This window comes from Podarcis gaigeae (genome assembly GCF_964106915.1).
Source record: "Podarcis gaigeae genome assembly, chromosome: 2".
Classification (NCBI taxonomy): Eukaryota; Metazoa; Chordata; class Lepidosauria; order Squamata; family Lacertidae; genus Podarcis; species Podarcis gaigeae.
In genome coordinates this window covers 112,446,064-112,465,870 of record NC_139679.1, presented here as the reverse complement: position 1 = coordinate 112,465,870, position 19,807 = coordinate 112,446,064, and the positions used below count along the sequence as shown (strand labels likewise).

The window sequence follows — 19,807 nt, the reverse complement described above, 5'->3', positions numbered from 1 at the left end:
TGGCAAATCCTCCTAGAGAGAGCCAGAAACCCCCTTTCCCTAACCAGTTCCCCTAGATCCACAGAAATTATCGCAAAGCATTGAAAGTACTCAATAAACGGAGGTTCTGCCCCCTGCCCCTCAGCAGAAGCCTGCCCCCTTGAGGGGGTGATCTCCTAAAAAATGCTCAAAATAATAATAATAATAATAATAATAATAATAATAATAATAATAATAATAATTTGTTATTTCTACCCTGCCCATCTGGCTGGGTTTCCACAGCCATTCTGGGCGGCTTCCAACAAAAGATTAAAAATACATTAAAACATCAGTCATTAAAAGCGTCCCTTAAAAGGGCTGCCTTCAGATGTCTTCTAAAAGTCAGATACAGTGGTACCTCGGGTTAAGTACTTAATTCGTTCTGGAGGTCCATTCTGAACCTGAAACTGTTCTTAACCTGAAGCACCACTTTAGCTAATGGGGCCTCCTGCTGCCACCGTACCACCGGAGCACGATTTCTGTTCTCATCCTGAAGCAAAGTTCTTAACCCGTGGTACTATTTCTGGGTTAGCAGAGTCTGTAACCTGAAGCATCTGTAACCCGAGGTACCACTGTACAGACGCTCCAGGTTACAGACTCCGCTAACCCAGAAATAGTACCTCGGGTTAAGAACTTTGCTTCAGGATGAGAACAGAAAGCGTGCAGCAGTGGCAGCAGGAGGCCCCATTAGCTAAAGTGGTACCTCAAGTTAAGAACGGTTTCAGGTTAAGAACGGACCTGCAGAACGAATTAAGTTCTTAACCCGAGATACCACTGTGGTTGTTTATTTCCTTGACATCTGGTGGTAGGGCATTCCACAGGGCGGGTACCACCACCGAGAAAGCCCTGTAACCTCACATCTCGCAGTGAGGAAACTGCCAGAAGGCCCTCAGAGCTGGGCCTCAGTGAACGATGGGGGTGGAGATGCTCCTTCAGGTATACAATAATAATCCTTGGTATCCCCATGATCAGCTCAATTGCCTCATATAATTCTTACTTGGGAGGGCAAAGGACCTCCTCAAGGAACTCTTCAATCTTGTTAGTGTCTGTATGAACCTCGGTCCCGTACATCAGGAACGGGAGCTGACCTCCGGGGCACAGTTTCTGCACCGTCTCGGTCCTCCTACAAGGAAGAGAAGAGAAGAAGAAGAACATATTAGAGTGCTTGTAACTGCGAGAAGGACCCTGTAGCGAAGATAAGCGATGCTGGCCGGACGGGGAGATACACATGCAAGACCATAACAAAAGGGGGGGTGCCCTAGGGTGCCCCTGCGGCAATTTCTACCCACCTCTTGGTGTCCACCGTGGTGACGTTGAAGGTCACGCCCTTGAGCCAAAGGACCATGAAGAGTCGCTGGGAGAAGGGGCAGTTCCCAATTTTGGCTCCATCGCTGCCAGCCTGAGGAAATGAAACCAAAACATTGAGATCTAAGCCTCAATCTAACTCTGCCATTCTGTAATTCAATGACTAGACCCATCTTTAGCCTAATCCAGCTCATCTTATGTACATCATCATCATCGTTAAGTTGTGGGTGAACCTATCAGACGACACAGCGATTCTTCAAACAGCTCTTGTTTATTCACAGGCCAGAACAGAACTGAACTGAAGGGTTCAGCCAGCCTGCTTATATAGAGCTCCACTACAACGCAACAGTAACCATTTTCTGTAACTATCCAATCACTGAACGTCACTTTCAATCCCTTATTTGCATATGTGGACCTGAGTGTAAACTATCTACAGTATCCCCCTGCTGGCCAAGGGTGAGAACTTCAGTACATAACAATCATCATCATTTATACCCCACCCATCTTCCTCGCTTTCCCCAGCCACTCTGCTAGTTAACTCCGCAGCCTTGGGATGGTACCCAAAACGTAGCTTAAGTAATTCTGGAAACATAGCTAAAGTAATTCCCGCTGCAAGCCAGAGAGAGGGCAGTGTTTGATAGACAGATAAAACTTTATTCGCATTAGCCAATGGCCATAGCAACAATAAAACATTACAGTATATGCAGAAAATGAAGTTTGATTTAAGAGCACAATTTAAAAGCTTGAGCACAATTTAAAGTCCTGAATCAGCCGTCAGTTAGTGGCCCTTATTCTGATTGCCCCTGCTATGAACCTAGCAACCTTTGCTGTTATCTGATAGGACAATTTTGATCTGATAGGAGAAAGGACATTGTGGCAGTGGCTGAGCGCCCTGGGATGGTTAGTATGAGTGGGGTCTTCTACAAGAGTCAGAATCACAGCACTTTTACCAGCGACTTGGCCTTCAGGAAGCCACAAAAGCATGTAGGAAAGGGCTGAGACTGACTTGCAACTTGAAATTTCCAGGTATCAAAAAATGTTATTTATGTATGCCACTACTGCGGCCCGTGTTTTGCTAGCCCAGAAAATGGAAAACGAGCGAGGTTCCAACCAAAGAAGAATGGCAACTTAAGCCAACAGAATATGCGCAGCTTGCAGGCTTAACATATAGAATAAGAGAACAAGAAGGACATACGTTTAGAGAAGATTGGAAAAACGTTTATTGAATGTATGGGAAATAACGGTGTACAGCTGAAAATGCTGGCAGCATTAAGATAAATTGAACAGTGTAAATAAGTTCTGATGGATGTAATAATGGAATGCTGAATGGTATAGTTTTTGTAAAATATGCAGGGATTTATGATATGTAAAATGAGCCATAGAAAGAGAAGGGAAGTCACTGATATCTTAAGGATGCAGAAATGAGTACTTTAAATTGTAAAACTGAAAACTAAAAATGAGAGGGAGGGCGAGAGTCTGACTTGCAACCACTAGAGGGAGACAGTGGCATACGAAAGGCCATAATACCTTCCACCACAGTGAAATATAGTATTGGATCTTTGCACTTACAAAGGTCACAGCCATCCAAAACTTTTTTTTTTTTTTTTAGAAAAAAGAAAAAAAGCAGAGTCACCCTGTTCCGAAGGGGCTGTAAATCACAGCGCTAGTGATCAGTTGGCGTGTTTTCTGCAGGTTTCGGTCTCCCCTGCAGGCTGGGAGCTCCTGCTGAACCTTGATCTCTGTTTAGCGTGCCACACAGGAGTCGCTAACTAAGCAGGTTTAACAACCGGGTTCTATACAAGTTCCTGGGAGGGCTCCGAGCGCAGGCCTGCAGGAGGATCTCTCCTAGTCCAAAATGAGGATAGAGACAGGAGGATCCAATAGGCCAAACTGCACTGAAGGGGGCGCCGTGCTTAAGGAGGCGACCTTAATGGCGCTGCTTTTATTATCTTTTACTATACCTGCGTTTAATGATGTACTTTGGATGCAATGTGCTCTCCTATAATGAGCTTTAAAAAATATTGAAATGTTGTTTAGTCATGTCCGCCTCTTCGTGACCCCATGGACCAGAGCACGCCAGGCGCTCCTGTCTCCCACTGCCTCCCGCAGTTTGGTCAGACTCATGTTTGTAGCTTCGAGAACACTATCCAACCATCTCGTCCTCTGTCATCTCCTTCTCCTTGTGCCCTCCATCTTTCCCAACATCAGGGTCTTTTCCAGGGAGTCTTCTCTTCTCATGAGGTGGCCAAAGGATTGGAGCCTCAGCTTCAGGATCTGTCCTTCCAGTGAGCACTCAGGGCTGATTTCCTTCAGAATGGAGAGGTTTGATCTTCTTGTAGTCCATTCGACTCTCAAGAGACTCCTCCAGCACCATAATTCAAAAGCATCAATTCTTCGGCGATCAGCCTTCTTTATGGTCCAGCTCTCACTACTGGGAAAACCATAGCTTTAACTATACAGGTCTTTGTTCCCAAAAGACCAGAGGCTTTTTTGCTTGGTCTGATGGGAAAGGAAATTAAGATAAAGGACCAAAGATTATTCATGTATATGCCACAGCTGCGGCAAGGACTTCGTTGGCCCTAAACTGGAAATCACAAGAAGTTCCTACCATTGTGGAGTGGCAGTCGAAAACGACAGACGACGCGGAACTAGCCAAATTGGCGGGAAGGATTCAGGGATGAGGACGAACAGGGATTCCAGGATAATTGGAGTAAATTTACTGAGTATTTAAAAGACAGTTGTAAAAACTTAAAAACACTAGCAGGACTGAAGTAACTCCTACAACGTAAAATAAAGATGAGAGGATAAAATACGCGAAAGAATGTGACAAGGGATACCAACTGAAGGGAAGGAGGGAAGTTTATATGTTTATATGGTTTATATGTTGATGTATGTATGAAATAAGGGACGCAGGTGGTGCTGTGGGTTAAACCACAGAGCCTAGGACTTGCCGATCAGAAGGTCGGTGATTTGAATCCCCGCAACGGGGTGAGCTCCTGTTGCTCGGTCCCTGCTCCTGCCAACCTAGCAGTTCGAAAGCACGTCAAAGTGCAAGTAGATAAATAGGTACCGTTCCGGTGGGAAGGTAAACGGCGTTTCCGTGTGCTGCTCTGGTTCGCCAGAAGCGGCTTAGTCATGCTGGCCACATGACCCGGAAGCTGTATGCCGGCTCCCTCATCCAGTAAAGCGAGATGAGCGCCGCAACCTCAGAGTTGGCCATGACTGGACCTAATGGTCAGGGGTCCCTTTACCTTTACCTATGTATGAAATGTATGGAAAGAAAGATTATGTAAAGAAAACAATAAAAAAATATTCGGGGGGGGGGGGAGAGAATAGATGCAATGTGCGACTGCAGACAGAATGGCCAAACTTGTGGCAAGCCAGCACTTCTGGGGACAGTGGGCTGCATAGACAACAGGAATCTCTTATCAACAGTTGCCAAAGGGAAGAAGATCTCTTGCTCTAGTAACCCATACAGTCAGGGAGGAGATAAGATGAATCATCTTCCATGGAGGATTAAGGCCACCAAACGTTGCCATGGAAACAGATGGGCTTCCCCAAACATCCTCCAGAAAGTTGAGTTGTTGCCAGCTAAACATGGTGCAGCCAGTTCCTACTTCGGCTACTCAGGAATGGTTACCCCTCAGCCGCCGCCAGCCTGGCAGGCAGCAAGGGACAAGAAGTTGCTATAAAAATGCCCAAACAGAAAGGCAGGCGGAGCCAGCCATCAATCAAAATGGCCGCCGGACCTAAGAGCTGCTCCGCAATGTCAATTGGCTGTTTGTAATTTTTTTTGGCAATTTGCTATTCCCGTGCAAACAAAAACAAAACGAAAACGCCACAACTAAAATTCTTCGAAAACCTGACTCAGGTTGCGGAATACATTGTGCTGACGTAACCATCTCAATTTTTCGACTGTCACTGTGCAAGATATACTCAGGGTAGCAAATAATATAAAATATAAAATAAGGCAGCTCCTGCACCTTTCATATTTGTACAGAAGAGGGAACTCCAGTACAACCTGTCATGCAAGCTACACGGGGCTTCTGAGCAAGTACTAATAAGTTTGCTTGAACTTAAATAATTAGATTTATATCCTGTCCTTCTTCGCAAAGGAGCCCAAGGTGGGAAACACATCCGTGATAAAACAAAACGATTTTAAAGAAAACAAAAACGTATTCAAAACCCAAAAAAGTATCTAAAAACATTTTTTAAAAAAAAATAAACCCAATAAATATTTTTAAATGAGATCTAAAAAACACACACCCAAAAAACTATTAAATCAGCAGCAGGGAACTTGTGGCCCTTTAGGTGCTGTCAGGACTCCTGCTATCAGGCCCAGCTAGAACTGTCGGTGGCAACAGCGAGGGATGATGAGAGTTATAGTCCAGCAATATCAGTTTTCCCCATCCCTGTAATTAAAGGTGTGAGAGAGCCTTGTTTCCTTTTATATCCAGCCTCACTGCCAATTTCCCGTGACTCAACAGACCGCAATTTCGATGGGCATCCCAGTTGCACGAGAAGTTCCGATGGCAAGAAGAATCTGGCAATCCAGAGAAGAAGAAAAACCTTTCTCCTTTTTTTAACCTCCTAAATTTCCGAACAGAAAATTAATAATTTTTAAAGGCCGCAAGCACTTTTCCCAGAAAATTTTACATACCATATGTCCCATACGTGGCTTACACCACCATCCAAGAATCTTGGGAACTGTAGTTTATTGAGACTGCTGGGAAGCATCGCTCCGTGGCGGAGTAAACTACAGCTCCCAGAATTCTTTGCAGGGAAGCCATGACTGTGCAAAGTTCTATACAGTGGTACCTTGGGTTACAGATGCTTCAGGTTACATACGCTTCAGGTTACAGACTCCGCTAACCCAGAAATAGTGCTTCAGGTTAAGAACTTTGCTTCAGGATGAGAACGGAAATCACACGGCAGCAGCAGGAGGCCCCATTAGCTAAAGTGGTACCTCAGGTTAAGAACCGTTTCAGGTTAAGAACGGACCTCTGGAATGAATTAAGTACTTAACCCGAGGTACCACTGTAAATATATGTAGCCAGTAGACCCACCAACGTTTCCCACCCTAAATAATCCCCAGTGCCTTTTCCTAACCACTTTCTGCCATGGTGATTAATTGTTCTCATGGCAACCCTGCCCTTTCCTTTCTTCCAGGGACTAGCAGGTTTAAGTTTTTTAAAACAAAAAACCATGACTCTCCGGTTGCTAAATCAGGCACAGAAACAAAACCGCAAACCCTTACATGGGGAAAAAAAGAGAGAGAGAGGCCCTTCCCTGGAAAAAGATGAAGCAAGAATGAGCCATAAAAGTGATAAGTCGACTAGCTTCTGGAGAAAACATGTATAGAAGGATGGAGGGTGGAGATGAAGTCACATGATTTCCTGGTGGCTTGGGGCGGCCAGCCTAGTCTGATCTGGAGGAGACAAGAGGGAGTTCCCAGGCTGACATCATTCTGAGACTTAGAAGGGTTTTTATAAAAAAAAAATACTAAGGAGATGTTCATTTCAGCCTTTGAACAGCAGCCAGGAAATTCCACTATGGGCTGTCAGAAGTTACTCAGCCACCCAAGGCCCCCCTATCTCCACCTAATACATTCCGCTCTTCATCCATTCCCAAGGAACCCAGGAGTCCGGGCCACAGACATTCAACCCCACTCTAAATAATTATGCCAGGAGAGGAGAACCTCGCCTTCACTGGTCCTGCTGAAATGCACCCTTGAACTCTGATAAGAAATCCTGCTTGTCTGAATGGAGGGCACAGAGGGAAGGATGTCTGAACGCATGTAGAAACTAGCCTGCTCTATGAAGGACAATTCTCCATTTGTCGCCCTCCACACTTTTGCTCTGCTAAAAGGTAAAGGGACCCCTGACCATTAAGTCCAGTCGTGGCCGACTCTGGGGTTGCGGCGCTCATCTCGCTTTATTGGCCGAGGAAGCCAGCGTACAGCTTCTGGGTTATGTGGCCAGCACGACTAAACCGCTTCTGGCGAACCAGAGCAACACACAGAAAGGTCGTTTACCTTCCCGCCGGAGCGGTACCTATTGATCTACTTGCACTTTGATGTGTTTTCGAACTGCTAGGCTGGCAGGAGCAGGGACCGAGCAACGGGAGCTCACCACGTTGCGGGGATACGAACCACCAACCTTCTGATCGGCAAGTCCTAGGCTCTGTGGTTTAACCCACAACACCACCCGTGTCCCAAAAAACCATGGCCCTCAAAAGGCTGCCTGGGAGGTGGAGAATGTTGCCCACCCTGAATTAGGTCCTACTCTACTTGGGACGCAGGTGGCGCTGTAGTGTAAACCACTGAGCCTTGGGCTTGGGGGTCGGAAGGTCAGCGGTTCGAATCCCCTCAATGGGGTGAGCTCCCATTGTTCGGTTCCTGCTCCTGCCAACCTAGCAGTTCAAAAGCACACCAGTGGAAGTAGATAAATAGGTACGGCTCCGATGGGAAGGTAAACAGCATTTCCGTGCGCTGCTCTGGTTTTGCCAGAAGCAGCTTGGTCATGCTGGCCACACGACCCGGAAAAACTGTCTGCGGATAAACGTCAGCTCCATCAGCCAATAAAGTGAGATGAGCGCTGCAACCCCAGAATCGCCTGTGACTGGACTTAACTGTCAGGGGTCCTTTACCCTTTTTTTACCACTTCTTTTAGAAGAAACCAGGAATCCCAACCCTTAACTGAACCTGCTGAATGCTACGCCCCTGGCCAACGCTTAGTGTAGCTGAGGCGGGGTTGGCAACCATGCTAAGGACGGGAGTACCACCCTCCAAGTGGGATACCCGGCCAGTCTCTCTATTCTAACCCCCTAAAAATGGCAGCTGAGGAGACGTCTTCATCACTACGGTTTATTCCCTTTCATGAATTCCTTCCAACCTTCAAATCCACTTGATCCCTCAAGCTCCTTTGAACCTGCAAAGGCAGCCCAGACCGTCAAAACACCCACCAATGAGACTGCCAGGTCTGTAATCTGAAAAGGCATCTCCTTCAGGATGGAACCCTCTTCAGGCCCAAGGGCCACCGGGCAACTTCCGGGGGGGCCACAACAGCGGTGGGCAGGGCCAAGGGCAAAAGTGGAGCAACAGCTATGAATTTTTCCGTCCTCACAGAAGGCTGGTTTCAACCAATTCCTTCCTCCATTCAGGCAAGGAAGAGGCATGAATAGAGTTCAAGGGCCTATTCCAGCCAGCGACGACACCAGCATTTCTGGAGAAATGACATTTTGCAGGTGCTAAATATAGGAAGAGGGGAAAGCAAAAATCGGGGATGTCTATTTCCGTCTCTCTCTTTTCCACCAGAGCACACAGACACAGAAAAGACATTGTAAGGAGACTTTGTTCCCAAGCGCCACCCCTCTGCTCTCCTCTTAAAGCCAAGCCTGCTGGCACTCTTCCCGTCTCTAACCCAATATTTATGTATTTGCATTTCGCACCATGACGAGAGCAGCCGAGCTTAAAGCACACGTACAACATCTTCTGCCTGAAAAAGGGAAAGGGGGTAAAAATGAAAAACTGGAATGACTTTCAAATTTGCCATCTCCCCTTCTGACCAGTGTTACAAACTTAGGTATATAAGCTAGGCCTCAAATGGCTCCTTAAACCAAGGTTGTAGCCACCAAAACAGAATGTTTAGTTGCTATTTGGGGGCAAAACTGATCTAAAGCCTTGTTTTTTTAAGGGTGGACTGGCTGGGAATGATTCTCAGTCAAACATCTGAGAAGCTCGCTCACAACTTTCTGACATTTGCGGCCGGATCAAGCAAAATTTATTAATTGCAGTTATTTTGGTAGGTGGCGTTTTTATTTGCAAAATTGTAAATTGGAAGAGATTCATAAATGGAATTCAATTAAACAGACCAACAAATGAATAAATATACTGTCTTTTTGAATTCCCCCAATATGGACTAACATAGCTAAAATCTTATAATTTTTTATTGGTAGATAGGATGGTCAACTGTAAAATGAAGGTGGGGAGAAGGCAGAGGGCCTTCTCGGTGGTGGCGCCCGCCCTGTGGAACGCCCTCCCATCAGATGTCAAGGAAATAAACATCTATCTGACTTTTAGAAGACATCTGAAGGCAGCCCAGTTTAGGGAAGTTTTTAATGTTTGTTTTGTTGTGTTTTTAATATTTTGTTGGTGAAACCCAGCCAGATGGGTGGGGTACAAATTAATTATCATCATCATCATCATCATGCATCTTTAATAGGAGAGGGGATTTCAACAAGTACAGCCTGACATGCAGCTACTAAAGGGACAGGATCCATTTCCCCTTTTGCATCTGGCTAACGTAACAGTAGACTCTCCTTCTTCCCTCCTCACCGCCAACTCAAAGAACCCAGGACTCCATATTCTAAGTCCTCTTTTCTGGCTCCAGATTAGTTCAGAGTACACTCACGCTGGAATAATTTGCTGAGCTTGATAACGCTCTACCTCTGCCACAGCCTTTGGCCTAATCCAGGAAAGATGCAGAAGCAAATCAGTGACAACTGACTGCAGCACACACGTAGTTTGTGAGAGCGTTCCTGCCTGCCCACACATGCGCACACACACCCAGCAGACGGTGCTCAGATCAATTGCAACTCGGACAATAAAAACAAGGGAATAAAAAGCCGACAACAAGCTACACTGTGAGGAAATGTATTCCAGGGAACAGAGGGAGGGAGGGAGGGAGGGATGGAGGCAGGCGCAGTTTCTGTTAGGTGCCACAAATATGCAGAATGCACCTGATGATTCAGGGAGATCCAGATTCTGCGCTAGGGTTAATTAATGCAAATAGTGCAACATTCCAGAAGCTGTGTGCACACCTGAGAAGGATGTGGCAAGCTGAAATGAGCGAAAGCAATGCTGCGGAGAGGACAGGACTTGCCCGCCAATGCAAGTCTCAGGGGCGCTGCAGCCCTCTCAGGGTCTCACTCCGCAAACCCTTTCTGATGGTGTACACCAGGCACAGGCAAACTCGGGCCTCCAGAAGCTTTGGGACTACAACTCCCATCATCCCCAACCACTGGTCCTGTTAGCTAGGGATGATGGGAGTTGTAGTCCCAAAAAAAATCTGAAGGGCCAAGTTTAGCCCTACCTGGTGTACACGGAGGAGGATCCGCAGAATGTCGATCATCCGGGCGATCAAGGCTTCCGCCCATAGCTGCCAACTTCACGGTACGATCATCTTTATTGTCATTCTCCCATACAGAACAACGAAATTGAAAAAAATCTACCTCAGACATTCAAAAACCAACAAGCCTGCTATTCCAGCTTGGTTAACCCCCTAAAAACTCTGATACCCCATAATTAAATATAATACACTCCCACAGAGTATATTATGTTTAGGGAAGCTTTTAATGTTGAATAGGTTATTGTATTTTAGTGTTTTATTGGAAGCCGCCCAGAGTGGCTGGGGAAACCCAGCCAGATGGGCGGGGTATAAATAATTTTATTATTATTATTATTATTATTATTATTATTATTATTATTATTATTATTATTACAGAGACTACCTTACACTGCATTTAAAACCAAAATCGCATTTGGATAAAAACTGTTTCTCAGGCGGCTAGTCCTACTCAAGGTCCCCTCCATAACTTTCCACGCAACCAGAAATCCTGCGAGGAGCTCACAGCTGCGCAAGAGACCCGGAAAAGCGGCGTGCAGGTAAATTTGCTGCTGTGATAGGAATTTTATGGTCTTAGATATATGGTAATGTTCATAACTGCATATACATAGATCAACACAGGAAGACCAACCTGGAACCATTTTGATTCCTAAACTGACCAAATCCTTTCTCTGCAAGGTTAAACTGGAAAAGCCTCCCCATTGTCTCTTTCCTCACAAATCCTGTCTCAAGGATATGTCTGTTTGAATAAGGTGTGAGCCTGTGACCTGGCCCAGGAAATAAGTATTTTACCACTACAAAAGAATGGCCAGGCTCCTCAGGCAATCCAATCAAGTAACCTGCTAGACAGGAGATAAACAACAACAGGAGAAAAACAATATTAAAATTTTTGTGATGTAGGTGGGGTGTATCTGAGGGGTGGCCTTAGGTTACACCCCTTCTGTTATGTATGCATAATGTTTCTGGGGGTGGTCTTGATCTAGAGGATGGGAATTTCAAAAGTCTTTATAAACCCTTGCACAGCATTTTTGTGGGTCCTCCTCCTCTCCTGCGAGTGAGGGGAGTACCCTGTTGCAACAGATCAATAAAGATCAAGCTTACTAGCTGCTTTGCTTCTCAACATTCTCTGGTTGGCCTCTGTTATTCTCTCCTACCAATAGGGAACCTATGTAAGGACTCTATATGCGCTCTTGGATACCCCATAAGGGAAAAGGGCATATTTTTTATTTTACAACACTGCAAGCAAAGTAGCCAAATGCGAAAAGAAAAGGAGAAGGAGAAGGTGCTCCTGTGCCTTTAATAGTTCTGTAGGAGAGGGAATCTCACCAGTGGCAGGGGTTAACCAGGGCAAACGGGGCACTGGCCCACCAACCTCAGCCTGTCCACACCTGGCTGTCATCTTACAACCAGGACGGGAGTGGCACTATTTTGTCACCTCCCTCCTCCAGGGTTTCACTGCTGCCCCTGCGAGGGAATTCCATGGTTTCTGACTGTGCCCTGTGAAGCGTAATAATACCCGCCCTTTAAATAGCACTCTAGGTACATTACCTTGCTGTAATAGCACCTAGTAACGCAGGTCAATATTATTATCCCCTGCGCTGAAGACAAGGGTGGGGACCTGTGAGCAATCAAAAGTAAGCTTGCTTTATTTCATCTGAGAGGTTCTTGGCTTGAGTCCTTTCTCTCCCCCCCCCCCCCCGTATATTTTTTATTACATTTTCAATTTTACTTTTTAGAGTATTCATTTAAACAACCTTAAAGTATCAGTGAATTTCCTTCTTCTCTTTCCACAGTTCATTTTGCATAACATAAAATCCCTGCATACTTTACATAAACTAAACCATTCAGTATTCCATTATTACAGCCATCAAAACTTATTTATGTTGGTTTCTGCTTCCTTCACTGAGCAGCGAAGTGCTTGTCACAAGACAATGTTTACATTCCACAGTCAAATGCTATTGGGTTTTCTCACGGGAAAGGAGACTGGATGTGACGTACACTGGTTTCCTGTTTTTCACTGTTCTTTGCAGTTCAGTGTGATTCTCTCCGTGCTTTAGAGGAGAGAGGATGCCTTTCTCTGCTCCGGCAGAGGGAATATGTTTTTCTGTAAATTACCAGCTTTGAAATGTAAATAAAGTAATATAGAGCATGTTGGCACGTACTTTTCATCATTCCGCTGTGCACTGGACACTGCTTATCTCCAACATTTGGTTCCGGGCCCAGAAAAACGCAGTGTTTTGAGAATGGACTCCAGAAGTCGGGCTCCTGGCAAAGGAACAAAGGAGCAAAGAATTGGAGTGCCGGCAAAGGATCGGAATGCAGAGGGCCGGATCGGACGATATCTCTGCGCGTCAAGATGATTTGATGAGGTATGTGCTACAGCTCCGGGCAGCCTGCCAGCTTCTAATTAATGGCTTTATGGCTGGACTTTGAACTTTTATAGCCGGTTTTGCCGTGGCACAGGCAAAAGGCTAGAAGGATAAATTTTTCCTATGCTGGGGGAAATCGAAAGTAAAGCAGCTGCAGCAGTGTCGCAGCATGAATTTAAGACAGCAGAGAGAACTTTCACTTTTGAACTTGCCTTTGGAATGCGGTTTGAAGCAGCTGCAGATAAGCAAAGCAGTTAAGCAGAAAGGCACAGGTTCACAGGCAGAGGCTGTTTTGGATTGAAGCAGCTGTACACAGACGCAGCATGTATAAAGCAGCTTGATTTAAAGCAGCAGAGATGACGCAGAAGGCTAATGCCAGAGTCATGATGGCTAGCTGCAGAAGGCTGGATGAGGCAAGTGGGGAATTTGATGCCAATCAGCCAAATGCTCAACTCACAGTAGCCTGTGATACTGCCATGATTCAGAATGAAGCAGACCGCCAGGGTGATAGCTGCATGGGCAAGGGGGAGTCTTCACAGACGTCATCCCAGAGTGCAGTGGAACCACCAGATGGCGCCAAAGCTTTGAAGGCAGTGAAATGCTACTCGTGTGGACGTCTAGGCCATATGAAGAGGGAATGCAGATATCCCAGGGCCAAGACAGAGCAGCGCAGCGAAAGCTCATCGCGTGGAAAAGGCCGAGGCAAAGGCAAAGGTCCGGTGTCCAGGACAACGCAGCACAAGGCAATGGTCTCACGCTTCACTCCAAAAGTTGCAGAGGTCCAGAAGACGTCTAGATCTTTCTTCGTTGTTGATTCGGCTGCAACGCATCACATGTGCAACGATAAGCGACTGTTCGTGTCTTTTACACCGCAGGAAGGTGCGATTCACCAGGCGGATGACCACACAATCCCCAGTAAAGGCTACGGAACTGTTGTTCTTCACAGTTTGGACTTATCGATACAGGATGTGCATTATGTGCCAGATGCCAAGCATAATCTGCTCAGCGTTGGACAGCTGAATGAGCGGAAAATTGACGTTTCCTTTAAGAACAAAAGGTGCATCATCACAAAGAAAAATGATTATGTATTGCATGCTGAATATGTTGATCGTTTGTATGTTTTGTATTTTGATGATGTTGTGCAGGATGACACTTGTTGCATTGCAGGTTCTAACAAAAGTTTGCATGCAGAATGTATTCACGATTTTCATAGAAAATTTGGTCATTTGCATTTTGAGGCAGTATCTAAAATGCCTGCCTTGGTTGAAGGTATGACTATTAAACCCTGCAGGTACCACATGAAGTGCAAGGCATGCGCAGCAAACAAAGTGAAAATGGCTGCGAAAGGTAAGGTGTCTAGTAGGCAAGTTACAGAACCATACCAGGTTGTTCATGCTGATTTGGTTGGACCACTAGCGCCCTCTTTGGGTGGAAACAGGTACTTCATGGTTCTCATTGATGCATTTTCCAGGTATATTTATGTGTACAATCTCAAGCAGAAATCAGAGGCTTTTCCAAGGTTCAAGGAATTCTGTGCTTGGTTGGGAAATGTGCATGGTAAGAAGGTAAAGACTCTTTTCAGTGATCGCGGGGGAGAATTCACTTCTCAGCAGTTTGAAGCTTTTCTGACTGAGAAAGGAATTCAACACGATTTGTCTAGTCCTCGCTCGCCATGGCAGGATGGTCTTGCGGAACGAGCAAATCAGACATTGCTTCAAGGGTTAAAAACCTTGCTGCATGATGCCAATCTTCCAGAGAGTTATTGGGCCGAAGCTCTCTCATGTTTCACTTACAGTTATAATCGCAGGTTATCTTCAGCGATTGGTTGTACCCCCTATGAGAAGATGTTTGGCAAGAAGCCATACATCAAACACATGAAAATTTTTGGTTCTGACATGTGGGTTCACTCACCACAAAACTCCAAGTTAGACAAGCGTGGATTGCATGGTATCTTTCTAGGTTATCAGAAAGGGTCTTACAGAATAATGATGACTGACTCTAAGGAAATTAAGCTCACAAGAAGTGTTGAGTACAATGCCAAGTGGGGGGAGAATGTGGGAATTTTCCAATGTTATCCTGATGACAGTGATGAAACTGAGGATAGTCAAAAGCAACCGCAACAACCCACACCCACTGATGAAGGTTCTGATTCTGAGTCTGAAACTGAATCGGGTGATTCAGAGGATTTCAAGAGTGCGAAAGCCTCTATGCGACCCTCTGAAAGCTCTGATCAAGAATTAGAGGAACCATTGTTCACAATAGGTCACTTTTCTCCTAAGAAGGAAGAGGAGAGTATTGAAGACTTAAGGCTAATTCGTAGGTCACAGAGAGCGACAAAAGGCAGACCTCCAAAGAGATTTGCTGATGAGTTTGCTAAGATAGCAGTAACAGCTGTTAAAAGCTCCAAGAAGGTGTTTGAACCTTCAAGTTTCCAAGAAATCCAGGATTTGGATTCAAAGGAAGCTGAGCCATGGTTAAATGCCATGAAGGCTGAGCTTGATTCCTTGGAAAGGAACAAAACATGGGACCTTGTTCCAGTAGTTCCAGGAATGAAACTGCTTGGAAGCAAATGGGTCTTCAAAGCGAAGACTGATCAAAATGGCAAGATAGTCAGACACAAAGCCAGATTGGTAGCCAGAGGTTTTGCACAGGTACCAGGTGAAGACTATCACGAGACCTACTCACCCACCGTGAGGTATGAGAGCATTAGGCTTATGCTCAAGCTAGCTGCAGAGGAGAATCTACACATTAGTCACCATGATGTGAATACAGCTTTTCTGTACGGATCTCTAGATGAATCACTTTATATGCTTCCACCTGATGGCGTACAGGTAAAACAGGGATTTGTTTGTGCTCTGAAGAAGTCCCTTTATGGTCTCAAACAAAGTGCACGGTGTTGGCACACAAAACTCACTGAAGTATTGTTTTCTCTAGGTTTTAAGCAAGGGAAAGCTGATCCATGTGTATTTGTCAAAGAGGAGGGGCAAAAGAAACTGTATTGATTGTTTTATGTTGATGATCTTTTATTCTTTTGGAAGGATGTCACAATGTACAATAATGCCCTAGCTCAATTGAAAGAGCACTTTGACATGAAAGATCTTGGTGAGATAAACAACTACCTATCTCTGGAAATAGAGAGAGATCAAGATGGTAACATTCTAGTACACCAGTCACGTAAAATTGCTGATGTGTTAAGCAAACTAAACCTGATGGATGCTAACCCTGTAGACACACCGATGATAACAGGTTATCAGGTAGATGACACTGAAGAAGCATTTTCTGACACTACACTGTACAGAAGTGTGCTAGGCAAGCTAAACTTCATTGCCAGATGTTCAAGACCTGACATTGCTGTTAGCTGTAATTTGCTAAGCAGACAAGTCAACAATCCTACTGTTAAGGATTGGAAAGCTCTGAAACGCATAGCGCGGTATTTGAAAGGCACTATGCATTACAGACTGAGATTTAACAATCAGAAGTCTGGTGGTCTTGAGATATTTGCAGATGCAAGTTTTGGAAGTGACACTACAGACAGGAAAAGTACGTCTGGAGTTTGCTATAAGTACAATCAGGGTCTATTTGATTGGTCATGCAAGAAGCAAACAACAGTTAGCTTAAGTACTTGTGAAGCTGAACTGAATGCACTGTCTTATTCACTTAAGGATTGTGAATGGTTGTTACAATTGTGCAAAGACATAAAAATTCCTGTCAAATGTCCAATCCAGGTTTACCAGGACAACAAAGCATGTTTGGCTTTGCTGAATTCTGAAGGTTGTAAGCAAAGCACGAAGCACTTGCAATTGAAGTTGCAACATGCTAGGGAACGTATTCAAAAGGGACTCGTAACGGTGTCCTATATGCCAGGTAATGAAATTCCTGCTGATGTATTGTCCAAGATTGTATCAAGGGATCAACACTGTACCTATGTGCAGAAGTTGGGTTTGTACTAATATTGTACGAACACGCTGCCCAGTGATGTTCACAGAAAGGGGGAGGATGTTGGTTTCTGCTTCCTTCACTGAGCAGCGAAGTGCTTGTCACAAGACAATGTTTACATTCCACAGTCAAATGCTATTGGGTTTTCTCACGGGAAAGGAGACTGGATGTGACGTACACTGGTTTCCTGTTTTTCACTGTTCTTTGCAGTTCAGTGTGATTCTCTCCGTGCTTTAGAGGAGAGAGGATGCCTTTCTCTGCTCCGGCAGAGGGAATATGTTTTTCTGTAAATTACCAGCTTTGAAATGTAAATAAAGTAATATAGAGCATGTTGGCACGTACTTTTCATCATTCCGCTGTGCACTGGACACTGCTTATCTCCAACAATTTATGCTGTTGAATTTATCTTAATGCTGCCAGCGTTTTCAACTGTACACAACCCCCCCTCCCAATATACTCAATAAACATTTTCTAGGCCAGTATTGTTAGACCTCTATTTAATAGTAATAATAATAATTTATTATTTATACCCCACCTGTCTGGCTGGGTTTCCCCAGCCACTCTGGACAGCTCCCAGCAGAATATTAAAAACACAATAAAGCATCAAACATTAAAGACATCCATTCAGATGTCTTCTGAAAGTCAGATAGTTGTTTATTTCATTGACATCTGGTGGGAGGATGTTCCACAGGGCAGGTGCCACTACCGAGAAGGCCCTCTGCCTAGTTCCCTGTAACTTCACTTCTCACGGTGGGGGAACCGCCAGACGGCCCTTGGAGGAGGACCTCAGATGGAGGTGGAGACGCTCCTTCAGAGGTTGGATGGCCACCTGTGATGGATGCTTTAGCTGAGATTCCTGCATTGCAGGGGGTTGGACTAGATGACCCTAGGTTCCCTTCCAACTCCACAGTTCTATGATTCCCTCCCCCCCCCCCCAAATTAAGCTGCTGGAGCCAATGACCAACACTTGTCCTACTTAAGAGTAGACCCTGAAGTTAACGGACATGGCTAACTTAGACTCATTAGTTTCAATCAATGGACCTACTCAAGAGCAGGAGCTTAGTTGGGCACAACCCGTGATCACATGCATCTGTGGCATGGTCACGTGTCTGCAGAAGTACAAAAACAAAAAATGAAAAGGTCAGATTGCAGTTAAAAGAGAAGATGTCAAACACTGGTGAGCTGCAGTGCTGACTGTCATCTGAAACCAGGACTGTTGACAGTTCATCCCCCTAACTTCTTGGCTTCTGTGTGATTAATGGATTAAGTTAAGTAATTTTAGCCGTTTATTGCAAAATGGCTCTTTCAGACTTCTCTGAAGTCTGAAATGGATGCAAAGAAATCTGCTTCAGACTGGCTTCAAGCCCATATTTGCAAGGTCTGATCCAGCAGGAATCTTCTACAGTGGTACCTCGGGTTAAGAACTTAATTCGTTCCAGAGGTCCGTTCTTAACCTGAAACTGTTCTCAACCTGAGGTACCACTTTAGCTAATGGTGCCTCCCGCTGCCACCGCACCGCAGGAGCACGATTTCTGTTCTCATCCTGAAGCAAAGTTCTTAACCCGAGGTACTATTTCTGGGTTAGCGGCGTCTGTAACCTGAAGCGTCTGTAACCCGAGGTACTACCGTATCTGACTTTTAGAAGACATCTGAAGGCAGCCCTGTTTAGGGAGGTTTTTAATGACTGATGTTTTAATGTATTTTTAATCTTTTGTTGGAAGCTTCAGGTTACAGACTCCGCTAACTCAGAAATAGTACCTCAGGTTAAGAACTTTACTTCAGGATGAGAACAGAAATTGCGTGGCGGCGCAGCTGCCGCGGGAAGCCCCATTAGCTAAAGTGGTACCTCAGGTTAAGAACAGTTTCAGGTTAAGAATGGACCTCCAGAACGAATTAAGTTCTTAACCCGAAGTACCACTGCAATCGTTTTCCATGCTGGGAAAGACTTCCTCCTTTAAGGAGAAAAACAGGCAAAGGTCCATTTTATAGGTAGGGAATCCTGCGTGCATTTCCAGTTTTCCGCCTTTGAACAGAGCCCTGCAGAATGCACTCAGCTTATCACCTGGAAGAAGATAACCTCCAGTGAGTCAGATCACTTGGATCATCCAGCTCAGTTTTGCCTACACCAGGGGTCTGCAACCCACGGCTCCGGAGCCGCATGTGGCTCTTTTATACCTTTGCCGCGGCTCTGGGGCGGATACTAGCGAGGGGAGGAGGCGCATTGTGCTCCCCGACACTCCCCACTGTGGCGGGCGCTGTACTGGCTGTGACGTCGCATGGGGGCGGTGCGTGCGTTAGTCACGCACCGTCCCGACGTCACCTTCCCTCCCGTTGCGGCTCCCAGGTTTTTTTTCTTCGGAAACGGGTCCAAGTGGCTCTTTTTGTCTTAAAGGTTGCAGACCCCTGGCCTACACGGACTGGAAGTTGCTCTCCAGGGTTGCTGCAGACCTGAGACCTTCTGCCCTGCAAAGCACCGAGCTACCTGCTAGAGGCTGCCAAAAACCTCGAATCTGCTGCTTTTCTTCTCCCCAAACCCTCCTTGCCTGTGCTTGCTACTCTCTCCACTGAATTCAGCAATAGGGAAAGAAGCTGAGAAAACAGCCCTTCCTTATTATTACCATATATTCCCTTTGACTCTGCCGAGTCTTGACTTCCCTCCCTCCTTGCAATTGGTATATTAAATCCATTCTTATCGCGCACATTATTCTTATATCCCTACTGCTTTACATTGAAGGTATTATTCCAGTCCTGCTAGTGTCTTTACACTTTTACAGTTCACCTTTAAATATTCAATAAAATTATTCCTGATTGTTGGAAAAAGAATACCGTATTTTTTGCTCTATAAAACTCACTTTGTCCCTCCTAAAAAGTAAGGGGAAGTGTGTGTGCGTCTTATGGAGTGAATGCAGGCTGCACAGCTATCCCAGAAGCCAGAACAGAAAGGGGGATTGCTGCTTTCACTTCACAGCGATCCCTCTTCCTGTTCTGGCTTCTGAGATTCAGAATATTTTTTTTCTTCTTGTTTTCCTCCTCCAAAAACTAGGTGCGTCTTGT

The 19,807-nt window shown here is 45.3% G+C and overlaps 2 protein-coding genes across 3 annotated transcripts in view; both read right to left on the bottom strand.

Moving 5' to 3' along the window:
- The window catches only part of MPIG6B (megakaryocyte and platelet inhibitory receptor G6b), a 158,935-nt gene that overhangs the window by 102,237 nt on the left and 36,891 nt on the right, over positions 1-19,807 (bottom strand). The gene's annotated exons all lie outside the window — the stretch shown is intronic.
- The window catches only part of CLIC1 (chloride intracellular channel 1), a 40,314-nt gene that overhangs the window by 4,188 nt on the left and 16,319 nt on the right, over positions 1-19,807 (bottom strand). For both annotated transcript variants that reach the window (XM_083725261.1, XM_083725262.1), the window contains exons 2-3: positions 1,308-1,417; positions 1,016-1,141 (exon numbers count right to left, since the gene is read on the bottom strand). In XM_083725261.1, the coding sequence (XP_083581387.1) occupies positions 1,016-1,141; positions 1,308-1,417 (236 nt within the window). The remainder of the gene's footprint in view (positions 1-1,015; positions 1,142-1,307; positions 1,418-19,807) is intronic.